The sequence below is a fragment of the Corvus hawaiiensis genome, chromosome 6 (genome assembly GCF_020740725.1).
Source record: "Corvus hawaiiensis isolate bCorHaw1 chromosome 6, bCorHaw1.pri.cur, whole genome shotgun sequence".
Classification (NCBI taxonomy): Eukaryota; Metazoa; Chordata; class Aves; order Passeriformes; family Corvidae; genus Corvus; species Corvus hawaiiensis.
The window spans coordinates 5,832,922-5,846,439 of record NC_063218.1 but is presented as its reverse complement, the minus strand read 5'-3'; the positions used below and the strand labels follow the sequence as shown (position 1 = coordinate 5,846,439).

At 39.2% G+C, this 13,518-nt stretch overlaps 1 protein-coding gene across 1 annotated transcript in view; it reads right to left on the bottom strand.

Moving 5' to 3' along the window:
- Positions 1 to 483: 483 nt before the first annotated feature.
- SLC38A6 (solute carrier family 38 member 6) overlaps positions 484 to 13,518 on the bottom strand; it is a 38,212-nt gene continuing 25,177 nt past the window's right edge. The window contains exons 9-16 of the mRNA XM_048307629.1: positions 11,408 to 11,473; positions 11,160 to 11,213; positions 9,541 to 9,620; positions 8,752 to 8,852; positions 6,595 to 6,719; positions 5,583 to 5,727; positions 5,372 to 5,466; positions 484 to 4,272 (exon numbers count right to left, since the gene is read on the bottom strand). Of these exons, the coding sequence (XP_048163586.1) occupies positions 4,192 to 4,272; positions 5,372 to 5,466; positions 5,583 to 5,727; positions 6,595 to 6,719; positions 8,752 to 8,852; positions 9,541 to 9,620; positions 11,160 to 11,213; positions 11,408 to 11,473 (747 nt within the window). The 3' untranslated portion in view covers positions 484 to 4,191. The remainder of the gene's footprint in view (positions 4,273 to 5,371; positions 5,467 to 5,582; positions 5,728 to 6,594; positions 6,720 to 8,751; positions 8,853 to 9,540; positions 9,621 to 11,159; positions 11,214 to 11,407; positions 11,474 to 13,518) is intronic.

Below are 13,518 nucleotides of genomic sequence, written 5' to 3'. Positions count from 1 at the left end.
CTCGTGGCCAGCCATCGCTCCTCTGCTGCTACCCCCTAAGGAAATGGCCTGTCCCCCATGACTGACCCTCACCTTGCTGCACAAGAAGGCCCTTCCCAAAGGGGTCTCCATGAGCAGTTTTTCACCCCATTAAGCACTGCCAGGCCAGCTGCTCACCCTTTCCCCACACCCCAGAGGCAGTGCTGGCACGGAGCTGTGCAGCCACAGCCTCTGAGATAAATTCTGCTGGCTTGTGTTCACAGAGGGGACCAGATCAGCACGGAAGAGATGAGTTTGCTGTCCAGGAACCAATACCTGGGAGGACAATAACTGCAGTTCTCACTGGAAAAGTCATTCTTTGTACCTTGGTGTTTTGGAGAGCACAGTCCAGAGTAAAATCCATCACTGGGAGCAGATCAGCCTGAGAGGGGCAGTTGGGAACATTTCAAGATGTGATGCAAAACATCACCTGCACAACAGAGTGGAGATCCCACACAACTTGTGTAGATTGTAAACTGCTTTTTATTTTCTGCTGGTCATTTTTTGGAACATGCCTTGGCTGTTCCACAGTGAACCTGAGACAAGGAGAACTCAAAACAGAAAATCTGTTGTACAATACAGAGGTCTGACATGAGCTGCGCAATTTTTACATCCAGATCATTATTGATTTCTTTTGGGAATTCCATTTCCACATGAAGTGTGGCTGGATGAACACTACTGAAGCACACAAGTACCAAGACCACCAACACAAACTGAGAAATTACACAGCCCTTTTGTAATACTGAAAATTCTCTCCCACTGGCAGTAAGAATAAACAGGTCCAAAGGTTTCTTTGTATGGAGAGCAGCTACACTGAATGGTTTCAACATCAAAATCAACTTGAAAACAACAATTTCAGGTAAAGTGCTAAATTAAATCTAACTAGGAAAGGAGTTCTACAATAATCCTGGGTCTGAGCATTGTTGTTTGGCAGTCTCCTTCCTGCCACACTGGTTACAGAAAACACTCTTCACACCCAGCTTACCACAGCCCAGCTGAAACTTGAGCAGCCTCCAAATGGACAAGGAATGGAAATAGGAGAAAAAGAGAAAATAAATCAAAGGCAACCAATTAATTTTCATCTCTCACATTGTTCTTCCTGCTCAACTGGGGAAAGGGAACCTTTCCAAGTGAGTTCAGAAATGCTGTGGGGGTCCCCTCATCCATTCCTGTCTTCAGAGAAGAAGGTTGGAAAACGCTGATGACAGGCAATAAAGTAGAGTCACTGAAATTTATAAATCTGGAAATTTGGAAGAAAAAAATATCTATATGCAAGAATAATGAAGAAAATATTTGTCAGCATTTGAGTGAACTGAGAGTTCCAGACTGGAGGCCTCTTCTGCTCAAAAACTTCATGGAAGTGCACAGGTGTGGGAAAACCCTTGAGACACAATGCACAGCACAGCCGTGGGAGATGAGAACGATAAATTATTCTGGTTTTTCATTGTGGACAACACTCATACCTTCTAAATTTGGGAACAGAATATTTTTTCTGCCCCTCTCTCTCCCTTTCTCTATATTTTAAGTTATGAACCACAGAAATTTCAGAAGTAGCAGCATTTCTAATTCTTTTTCAGATGAAAGGTAACAGGCATTCTGTAAACTCCTGTGCTCTCCTTTCTGCACCACAGCCAAAACACAGTAATAGAGCTCAGCAGAGCTGTGAATTGCTCCCATTCATCCTCATCAAGTATTAACTTCATACACTGGAATTCACCATTCCAAAGTCTACCTATCAGGATAGTCAGTCAATAGTCAGGCTAGTTAGGATAATACCTAAGGATTAAAAACAATACTATAGTGACTTCTGCAGCACTACAGGAATCCACTGTAAAATTAACCCTGTATTTCAAGTATTTTCTCAGTCACATTTTCAAGATGATGCACACAAACCAAACTGCCTGAGGGCAACAGAGCATTACAGTGCAGGGCAAGACTCAGCTGTTTCAGAGCAAGGCGGGAAGAGCAAAAGCTTAGCAAAGTTTTGCCAAGTTTCTGTCTCCTCACAGATAATCTAAGTATTCAGACTTAAGCATTATTGGTTAGAGTTTAAAATAAAGTGACTGCAGTGATGTTCTTCTGTAAAATTTATAATAAATACACTCTCTAAATTGTAGTGTCTGACAAAAATCCCTGAGTTAATGCTCATCAGTGTAAGGTCTCCTGTTTTCCAAAGGAGTTTTGGTTCAGTCAGACAGAAAATCACTTCCTGATATACAGCTGTCAGTGCTTATTCAAGGTACACTTTTACAAGGTATATTTTTAGTTCTCTACAGTAGTGCCAGAGATTCCATGAGCATCTGAATCCCTGCAGTGTGACAAAGCCTGTGAGACACAGTTATCAGAGGACAGCCACAGGCAGGAAGGCAGCTACACCTGGTTAACAGGAATTTGAATTGGAAGAATAAAGGCAAGTTCACTTTTTAGGCAGATAACGTCACAACTTGTGGTCACCTTGGTTTTCTGCTGGTTCAACATGCTGACAGCAGCCACTGCCAGTGCCACAGGAGGAGCTGGGGACTCCTGGCCAAGAGTGGATGTGCTGTTTCTGGTACTGCCAAACTATTACATGGCTCACCTGGAGTCACGAAACCTCTGCTAGGAACTTCTTTATAAAAATAACTTCAGCCTTTTCCAGGGATCTTTTTCTTTGGGATCCTACCAGAACTCCTGAGTTAGTTCCCTGGCCTCACCGTATGTGTCTATTTCTATATTAAACTCCTAGGTAGAAGGATACTTCCAAGCAAAAAGGATTTCTGAAGCAGTACTAACCTGCACCACCTGGGTGGCTCAGACCAGCCATTAGAAATGAAAAGTATCGTCTGGACCCTGAGAGAGCCAAGTGATCTGTTGGCATGAGAAACCCTAGTTTGTCAGCTCAGGAATAGAGAAGGTGATTCCACCTCTGCTATTTGCTGTTCCTTCCCATTAGACAAGAGAGGACCAAGCACATTCAGTCAGCCTTTGCTTCCTCAGGGCATGAAGTCTCTGAAGAGATAAGGCCACTTTAAGGCCATCAGATTGCACCTGATAGAAGCAAATCTTAAAAAGACACCATAGTCTCAGCCACTGCTTTCAATCTACTACAATGAGGAACTTCTCTTGTGGGTACCCAATTCCATTTCCAACAAAGCCCAGTTGGTGTTGAAAATTGCATTCACATTCAGGGGGCTAAAAAAAGGAGTGATTATAAAACATGGAAGTTTATAGACATATGAGGTAAAATTAGGGTTCTAAAAAAGTAAAATTTCCCTTTGTCTTCAACAGAGGCAGATTTTCATCTTTTAAGCCCAAATATTCTCTGACACACAACAGAACACAAAATACAGAAACACTTTAGTTCAAACCTGAAACATTTGTAAAAATGGGAATTAGAGAGAAAAAGAGAAAAGTCTTTCACTTGGAGGAATACTGAGGTACTTTGAGAAGTATTCAAAAGCAGATATTAATTGAAAAATGTCTATTATTAATTGCAAAATGAAAAAACAAAATGAAATGCTACTAAATGCTATTATGCTTAATGGGCAAAGCCTGCTAATTTAAAAATTACATCAGGATGATTCAAGTGTGCTGACACAGAAAACCTGTATTTCAAAAAAAAAATTAAAAAATATTATCATGATCTGCCCATTAAACTGGGCTAAGGCAGTTGCTCTCTAGATCCATCTTAGGATAAATTAAACACTTGGAATCAACAAGTTCTTAATCTGAACTGGTTGAAATTTTGGAAATTATTCAAGCAATACAAGTCTTTCAAGGATTAGGACAATGTGCATTATCCTAGGTGCAGATATCACATTATGCCCATAAAGACTGATGTAATGTCTATTTACCTTGTCTTGAAAGGACAAGTTATTTCAAGTGTCTGTTTTGTTCACCATGTGCCCTAAACCATTTTTGCATTGCAGAAATTCTCGAGACCTTTTTACCTGTCATTATTACATCATGAAAAACTCATATTTTAGAACGGCAAAGACAAATTGTCCAATAACTGAAGAGAGTGACTCAAGATTAAAGAAGGACCATCACTAATGTAGCTGAAAAGAGCATTACTTCTTCCATGGCAGCTTTGGTCAGTGTTTCTTTAGGATGTCCAGCACTCACAGTAGTGTTGGCACCTCTCTGGTTCTTGCTGTGCTCCTGAAGTTCAGTTCAGACAGTGTCAGTAAGCTGTTACTGATCAACCCAATTGGAAATTATCAGAACCAAACTGAGAAGGCCAACGCAAATGCCAAAAATAACCAAGGCACAAGCCTGTGAAGAAAGAAAAGCAAAAATTAATATTTTGCTGAAAGAAGCATTTTACATGTCCAAGGCTTAGGAAAGTCCATAAGAATAGGTACAAATTGTGTCTTTTAAAATAATCTGTAATGTTTCAAATTACCCAGTCTTCAAACACAAAATATCTGCTTAGGGGGAAACTAAACCAAGCCTGGGATAGTTTCACTGGGAACTCTTGGAGCAGTCTGGTTTCCCTGCTCCCACTATCCAGCTGCACAAAAAATAATCTGCCCTTTACAACTTTAAACAAATTGAGAAACTGAATTTGTATTTTACTCAAAATACAAGTAAAATTACAATGGATTTTTTTACATTTTTGAATAAAACCACAGTTCAAGAAACAGTAGCTTGCTGATTTATCACAAGGCCCCAAATCTGCTGGAACTAGTCATGACTTAAAATGGTCAGAGGGCATCATTATTAGATTTTCTTCCAGATTCCCTGTTTTGTCAATACAAGAGCAGCCCCATAAATCATAAGAATAGCAGAAAGACTGTATAAACAGTTTGTCAGCATTTTGGCCACTGACATGAAGCTGCTCTGCTGAGCAGTGGTTAAAATGAAGACAGACAGTTACAGTGCAAAAAGCACAAATTCCAACCCAGAACTTAACCTACTACACCAAAAGAGAAACCACAAAGAGGAGGGAAAAAAAAAAAGAAAGAGGACAAAAAAAAAAGATGTTTTTGAGAAGTCTTGCATAGAAAACAAGCACAAAAACTGTTTCACTTAAATGCAGTTTAGCTTTGTACCAGCTGCCCAGACAGCATCAGAGTAAAAACTGAGGAGAAACTGGATTAAAAGTCAACATCTGAAAACTATAGGGGAAAGCACATACTCAGATCAGTGGTCCAGCACACGGACACAATGCCTGCCAAAAATCTCTGGTGAAGGAGTTTCAGAAAGACCAGAGCTACCAGTAAGGAATGAAACAAAATGCTCAGAGATTTTGTGAGCGGCAATGAAAACAAGAGCTTTGCCCCTCGGACTGTGTGCTCCACTCTGTATTAAAATGCATTTAAAATGAGCCTATTTAAATATTATTAGTGCACATGAAAAAAAGAAAACATACCCCTAGTTTCTGTGGTGATACAAAGTCCTCTCTGTTAAGCTTAAGATAAAATAGTCCAGGATATACGAAAAGCAAACATGTTGATGTGGTTGAACCTTTAAAAAACAGGAAGATTTTGCTTAGAGAAGACTGAAGTCCATTGCAGAATCATATACTGAATTTCTTGAATTTAAAATAAAAACCAAGAAAACCAACCACCACAAGAACTTACCAACTACTCCAAATACATTTTTAATGTCAGGCACGTACATTGCAAACAGAACAACAACTGTATTCAGTGTTAAGGTGACAAGGATATGGCAAATCCATGACCCAGGAAGATGAGAGAAAAACACCATCAACACAGCTTTCCTTGCCTACACAATACAAAGACAAACATTGTGTGGGTAAATACATACATAACATATTTTTTGATCTTATCTCAATTTCATAACCTTAAGAATTACATCATTCCAGATGTGAAAGAACATTTTAAAAATCTAAATGCCAGAAGCTTAGCAATAGTTTAATGCTTTGTCTCTCTGTAGTGTAGAGTGTAATTTATTACTGTATTAAAGCAAGATTTATCACATGGCCATTAGTCTTAAGAAATTACTGGCCCCTCCCTTTTTTGGAGGGACAAAAGAAGGCCTGGGGGATAGTGCTTTGTCTCTTTGAACATGCTTGGTAGCAAATGTCAGCATGTTGCCAATTGATTCATAATCTATACAGTGCTTCCATAGACAGAGTTTTGCCTGTATCATTTTTTTTGGTCCTAACTGAATGAATTTTCAGTTCTACCACAGTACTGATAAGCTAAAGCAGAGGTTTTTTTGGTGAAATAGGTCTATATGTGTTTTTAATTTACAATTAAATTGAGTTTCAAGTATTAGTGTGCTTGTGTGTGGGTGCGTGCATGTAGAAAGGAAAAACCAAGTCAGCAAAACTCAATTTAAGACCAAAAAAAAAAATCAAAATAAACTTTAGAAGTTCTGAATTCTCTAAATTAAAAACAATGCTGTGGGCTACTTTTAATCTGAAATCTGTCTCAAGAGCACAAATTAGCTTAGTGGTTAGTTGTTATTTTGGAGCTTTCATGGAACATATGCAAATATGTGGTCTTTGATCAATCACTTGACAAGTGAATAAGATACACAAGACTAGATGTGACTCAAGAATTGCAGTCTGCAAAGCATTAGTGACCAGTGCTCACTGCCAGCTCCAGAGCACTTAGGAATACTCACTGGAAAATGGATTAAAGGGACTGTCAGGAGCACAGCAAACAGAATGGCTGCTCTCACAGTCATGATGATGGTATCGTTTGGCAGGTACCTGGAATAGCCTTGCAGCAATTCAGAGTCCACTTTGTCTGAAAACAAGACAAATTAATTGCTTTGTTAATCACTGGAGAGCTAAGGTAATTAGCAAGGCATATTAAGGTGACATTCAAATGGATCCATCTGCTTGGGGGATGCAGATACACTCTGGCATAACTGATACACTAGGATGCAAAATCTTCAGAGAAATGAGAAACTTGAGGAGGCAGTCCAGGCAGAGCATCTGCTGAAGCCAAAGATGCCTAAAGAAAAGACACAAATGTGAAGGAGACAGCATAAAAAAAAAAAAGATGAGGAAATTTAACAGCAAAAGTCAGAGCACTGAGAGAGTGGGCTGCTACCCTGATTTTTTTTTTTTTTAAATCTTAACTCTGCTTTTTTGGACTTCAGAATGGACCGAAATTTTCAAAGTCCAGTCACTCTGTGAAGTTTCAAATTCACAGAAAACAGAAGAAACCATCTGAACCACAGAGAGATGAAACATGCCTCATTTCAAAGAGGGAATTCCTCTTTTGTTTTCAATTTAAAATAAAATGTTTTACATTTTCTCAGACTGGTGTTTTAGGAACAGGGAACAGACTTTCTCTGTTTAAAGAAGTAAGTTAATTAAACAAGACAACCAGAAAGTGAAAAGGAGAAGAAGCTTGCAAGGGGAAAAAACCAAACCAAACAAACAAAACAACTCTTACAGACATCCACTCTTGATTCCAGCATTTCAGGCTCCTGAGTCTTATTAAAGTTACTAAAAGAAATCGATCCTGCAGAAAACCAAAATCATTCCCAGTGAAACAGACTGAAAGACTACGGTCAAGACAGGGTCTTGTCCCAAAGAAATCATGGCAGTAAAGGTAACAGCAACTGGGATGGCTTCCAGGACTACTCTTTTTTCCTCTTTTTTTTTTTTTTCCCTTTCTTATTGAGATTTCATCTGGACAGATAATTACCCTGCACTGCCTGCTGAACCTCTCAGAGTTGCACTTAAATGTGTATTTTCCAACAAACCCCACAGAGACAGTCAGGAAACAGCAACAGTGGCCAATATGCTATTAGGGCCTTCAAGACTTCCCATATAATTTTTCCAAGGTTTCTGAATATCTAGGGAATATTTTCAGACATATGCTTACACTTGGGGGTAAGAGGTACAAAAGTCTCTAAAAATCTGGAATTATTAGATGCTGAAAATCAATATTCTTGGTGCTTTGTCAGAAACAGTCTCATCCCCACAATGAAGAATTTTAAAACACTCTGAAAGGAGAGGAAATCCTAATCAGAACTCTCATCTTACTGTCTAACAGTCTCCTGTAAGAATTTTCATTAATTCCAATCAGTAAAGATCAGCATGTGATCATCTAGTGTCAGAAGACATTAGAGTGATCCTCATAGATGACTGTGATGCATTTATGTGACAGCACTGGTATGAAAGCACTCCAGAATCAGTAAGTAGAGGCAATTCAATCAGACCAGATGTGTTACCATTGCTCTATGAAATAGACACTCACCTACTTCTGCCAAGGTTGTGATGGACCTTTACAAAAAGGCCACTATGTAGATAAGGGGTCTGATACCTTTCTGTGCACTTGGGACATACAAGAATACCAGACAGAAGAAGTCATCTATGTTTAAACTCTACTAAAAAACTGTACCCAGAAGTATTTAGAAGTCCAAATGTAGAGTAATAAAATTGGTACTACAACGCAGAGTCACCTGAACTCTACAGCAAATGAAAGATGCCTGTAGAATTCTGTAGGGCAAGTGTGATACCCCACCCACTCTTCTGATTGGTAATAAAAAGGTACATTTAGTTCATCAAGCACTATGTCAACAACATTTCTAAGAAATGTGCACTTCTTGGTTCAGTTCATGTATCAAACAGACACACTTCTGGCTCAGGAACTGCATGTAAGACCAGGAGCATGTGCTGGAAAACCCAACTCAAAGCTTATCCTCTTGAATTTTTAAAATCTGAGGGTTCAAGTGTACCAGTGCCTGAAACATTCCAGGCAGAAAACATTTACCATTTATCGTTAACCCCTGTTCTAAGGATTACTTGAAGAATACACTTACCATAAAATGTCAGGTACCCAAAGAGAGCAGACAGAAAGTAAATTAGGAAACTCAGACCAATTCCTGTGACAGTTACCTTCTGCATTCTCCTTTTGGATGGACTAAAATGAAAAAAAAAAAGGAAATTAGTGTTGCTTTATCTGTATTGAGGATGATTAAACACAGCACAATCTATATAGTACCTTGCCTTTGATAAGGAAGTACTAGCCCAATTGATGGCCACTGAGTATTCAGTATTCAGTGACAGTCTGTGCTGTCACTGGTATTTAGGGGGTTTAAAAGTATTTTTAATCTGGTAATTAAAAGGGCACTTTTCAAGCAGACAATTAACATTGTCCCCATCTTGTATGGAATTCAGACCTCTTAGTGTCTCTTTTAACGAAAACTGGGATTTACACAGGATGATATCTATTCAGAGCCAGGAACAGAATCTCTGTCAAAAAACCCTCACTGGATCAGATGTGGCCAAATGCAGATTCAGGTACAGTCATAAAAATTAACTATTGAAGTACCTTAGCAAATGACCTTTTTTTTTCTCCTGATTGTCCAGGGCAGGACAATATACTGACATTGATGATGGAACCATATTTACTACTTTTCTCTCCTGTAAGAGAGAAAAAGCCAGTACAGACTAAAACTATACATTTCCCAAAAGCATGAAAGCTCCTTAGTTTGCAGTGTTTGATGGCACTGACTTAAAAATAAAAATTACTCAGGATTAATTTAGGGGAAATACTACAAAAAAAGTTATAATTATATTTTAATATTGCATGTGTTGTCATACATTACCTTTGGAGCTCACAATAGATTGGCAAGACTGAGGTATGGCACAGAAAAGAGAAGGCCATAGTTGGTATTGCATAAGCACTCTAAAATAGAAAGAAAACATCTTTTAATTTGTTTGCTATTACCGCTTGTTCAAAAAATATCTGGATGAACTCAAAATTCAGTTCAAGTGTTGGAAGTCAGTAGAAATATTTCTAGATGAATGCTTTGAGATAAATCTCCACAACACAGAAATGGTGTCTCTAAATCAGTCCACAAAAATTCAACCTTTTCAAGTCATGTAAGTTCAAGTGGACATAGCTCAGTTTCATCATCAGGAGAAGTCATGCTGCCTATAAGCCAAAAACTGGAAGATTCTTTTTTGACTATACTGAAGCCAAGTACTTATGTAGAAAGAGCAGGATATGTCCCAGAGCCAGTGTATCATTTGTGAAATTCTCTAAGAAGTTTTCCAAATTCTAATATCCATGGCCACCTGTCAAATTACTGATTCCTTAACCCTGACCTGACTATTTTCTTATTACTCCTTCAGAAAAATTTGGATAAAACATAAAATACAACAGAAAATATTAATAGGAAATATAACATGCTTTGGCATCTGAAGTTTTAAGACAGTTATGTAATTAAAGGTGCAACCACACAATTAGTGGTGCATTATTCCAAAAACTTGTAATAAAAGAGATGAATGATCTTGTACAGCTTACTGCAATTGCCAAGTGGAATAAGCTGAACTGTAACAAACACTTTTGTGCTGAAATAATCAGGCCTGTACTGGTAAAAGATATGCCACTTTCTATTGATAAAACTTAATTTTAAAAAGAAGTAGAGGTGAGTGACAAGATTCTTCAAAGCACAAAAGGCCAGGATCCCATGGTAGATGTTTCTTCTTTGATCTACAGATAACATTTGGCTCACATTTGCATTGCCCAAGCTTTTTTTTTTTTTTCCTTCCCCTTACCGTTTTCTTGGGAGGGTAGGGATGGATTTTGCTTTTTCAGAGAAATGCAGCCACATCCCTCCTAAATCCCACTACAGGGCTATCCCAGATTTACCTTTTTCCCTTCCTCTTCACCCCACAGAGACCAGGGTTCTACATGATGCTTCCCCTCCTGCAAGCCTTGATGGGTGGTGACATGATTTAAATGCCACATTAATTAACAAATACCAGAGCTGGCATCCAAAGAGATGCACAAGATTGCATCAGGCCTGAAGAATTAGCTTCAGGTAAGGAAAAACTAAGGGTAGGTGCAGGCAGTGTCAGGAAACCTGCTCAACCCTGCCAGTAACTAAGAGCACACAGCCAAATAGCACCAACTTCCAGCTGAGGGCATGTTAAGTTGGCTTGATCTGATTGCATGATGAGGCTGACCACTGCTTCATCTGTTATACTTTCTTCTTTGGTCATATTTCCAAAATATTTTCATAATTACTAACTTGGACAGTCAGCCTTCATATAAAAAAAAAAAGTGAGACGGATAACACTTGGCAGCAGGTACAGAAAATATTTCAGCAACCCATAATAAGTTTTACACAAGGACAGCTTACCCTGGGTAAGGCTTAAACCCCAATTTTTTAAAAACCACCACCCCCCTTTAAGTTTGTGTATTGTTAATAGAGATTACCTCTTTTGAAAGATGAAAGAGCTTTGCTTTACAATCCCCAGTAGAATTTGAAACCTGTAAAACATAAACACGAAAAGAAAAGGCATAATGAAAAAATAAACCCAAACCACAGACATGAAATTTTTCAGATTCTGTGATGATTAATAAAAGAAGGAATTTAAATTGTAAGCCATTCTGAAAGTGTTAATGTAAAAAAAGCATTACAGTTTACTAGTAAAATTAGGACTTCAAACCAGCATGGACTTTACCTGTAAAGTCTCTATGGCACTACTCAGAGGTAGAGGACAAGGGATCGACCATTTCTTAATCATAACCTGCAGAGACAGCATATTTCATGTATGAATGATATCCTAAAAATCAGTTTTCAATTTAGATACACACAGCTGAAGTATCAGCCTGTTGGAACACACAGCAGGGAGCTACACCCCCAGTAAATTACCAGGCCTGCCTGGTAGACAGGCCACCAGAAGGAGACTTGACAGAAAAGCTTGTCAGTGCCACTCCATCCAGCTGCTCACCCTGCACAGCTGGCAGCCTTATGGCCCACGGATCTGGAGGTGGGGCACAGCAATGGGCTCTGACATGAGCTGAAATACAACCAGCACTTCCCAGCCACTCTCCCTGAGCTCCACACCAAGGGCCTCCCGTCCGGAATTGCTGCTGTGTTAGCGATCCCAGGCTCGCGCCCCGAGCACACAAGCCCTTAACAGAGATAGAGCAGAGCCTAGGGCTAATCTTAAAAGGCAGAAACATATGGCTTGGACTAGAAAGCAAAGGAAAAACAATAAATGCAATTATTGTCCCAGAATGTCATTGGGCCTTCAGCTACACCCTGCTGGTTTAGGGACTGCCAAGTAACAGGGCTGAAAATCAAAGGGAAATTAAAATAAGGAATGTTACCTCCTTCTTCAGGAGCCCAGCTTAAAATGATAGTTGCATTGCTCTCCTCACCCTAATTAATTTCCTATTGTAGTTGCCTGGCTTTAGAGGTTATAATTCTTTTGGAAGCCTAGAGCAAATAATTAAAAACTTAATTAAGGACTCAGATTCATGAGAAGAATAACATGGAAGGGAGCTCTTCTCCTGGCTCAGACAACTGTGTTTTGCCTGCTGCCAAGTGGTGTTTCCCAGAGGATTAGATGCTCCCTCTTGTCACCAGTGCCAGGAGAGGCAAACAAATGTTACCTCTGGCCAAAATGTGGGGAAAGAAAACTGTGGGTACATGGCAGGCTGAGTGCATTGTGGCAGTAACATGTTTCAAATTGCACAAGAACAACTCACTCAAGGTATGGAACTAGGTGGGAGTCTGATCAACAGCAGCCTGCAAACACCAAGCACTAAAATATAATTTGGGCCTGTGTTGTGTTTAAAGGCACCCAGACAGGGGAAGGCTTTGAAGGCTCCAAAGTAGTCAGCTTTGGGGGAACTCTGTCTAAAGCTGGAATAGGCTTCCTGAGCACTGGAAAGGGGCATGGAGCTGAAGGGCAAGGTTTGGGGAAAGTAAAATGTGCCTGGCAGTGGTGAGGGGAAGCTTTCCTGCAAGCTAAAGAGCAAAGATATATATAAACATTGCAGGGGAGGACCAGACAAGCCAAACCTAAAAGGCTGGAAAACATTTTTCTAAAATAAATGTAATACAGATTAAGAATAGACTGAAGTGGAAATAAAAGAAGACAAAATAAAATGCACTAGGTGCATTTAAAAATCTGTATTTATATTTGCCCACCTACTTAATTATTCAAATGTGTTTGGGTTTCCAATTGTAGTCTAATGAGGTTCCCCAGGAGGAAAGGATTTTTAAGCTGGCAGCACAGCCCAGTTAGCTGAGCAGTCATGCAGGCACCACAACTCCCCTCTAGAACTTCAAGCCTATTTCATATAAACATTCTTTTGAGTATAACAAACATTTGGTTTTAAGTGAAAAAAACCTTAAAAATCAAGACAGATTCTGTGGGAAAAGGGTATTTTAAGACCAAACCAAAAACATTGCTAAAGAATAAAGTTAGAGGCTCAAAGTGTTCTAATAATCTCAGTGATTTTTTGTATCCTGCAGAGGGAAAACAGGAATCCCTTTATTCCAGCAGTACTGACAGCACTCAGCAAAGGGGCTGTCTGTGCATAACATCACTCATTACATATGGCAGGTTCCCAATCTGCAACATGTTTTGTTCTGGGAACATAAGAGATTTATAAAAACATACCATCAGCAATCATTAACACCTTTGTTGAACAAGCTACCAATAATGCTGTCTCCACATCATACACAAAAAAAATAAAAGTGTGTCTTTACGCTTCACCAATATTCAATACAGCAAGAGGGGAGGCAATAACAAAACAGTTTAACAATCAATTTCTTTTC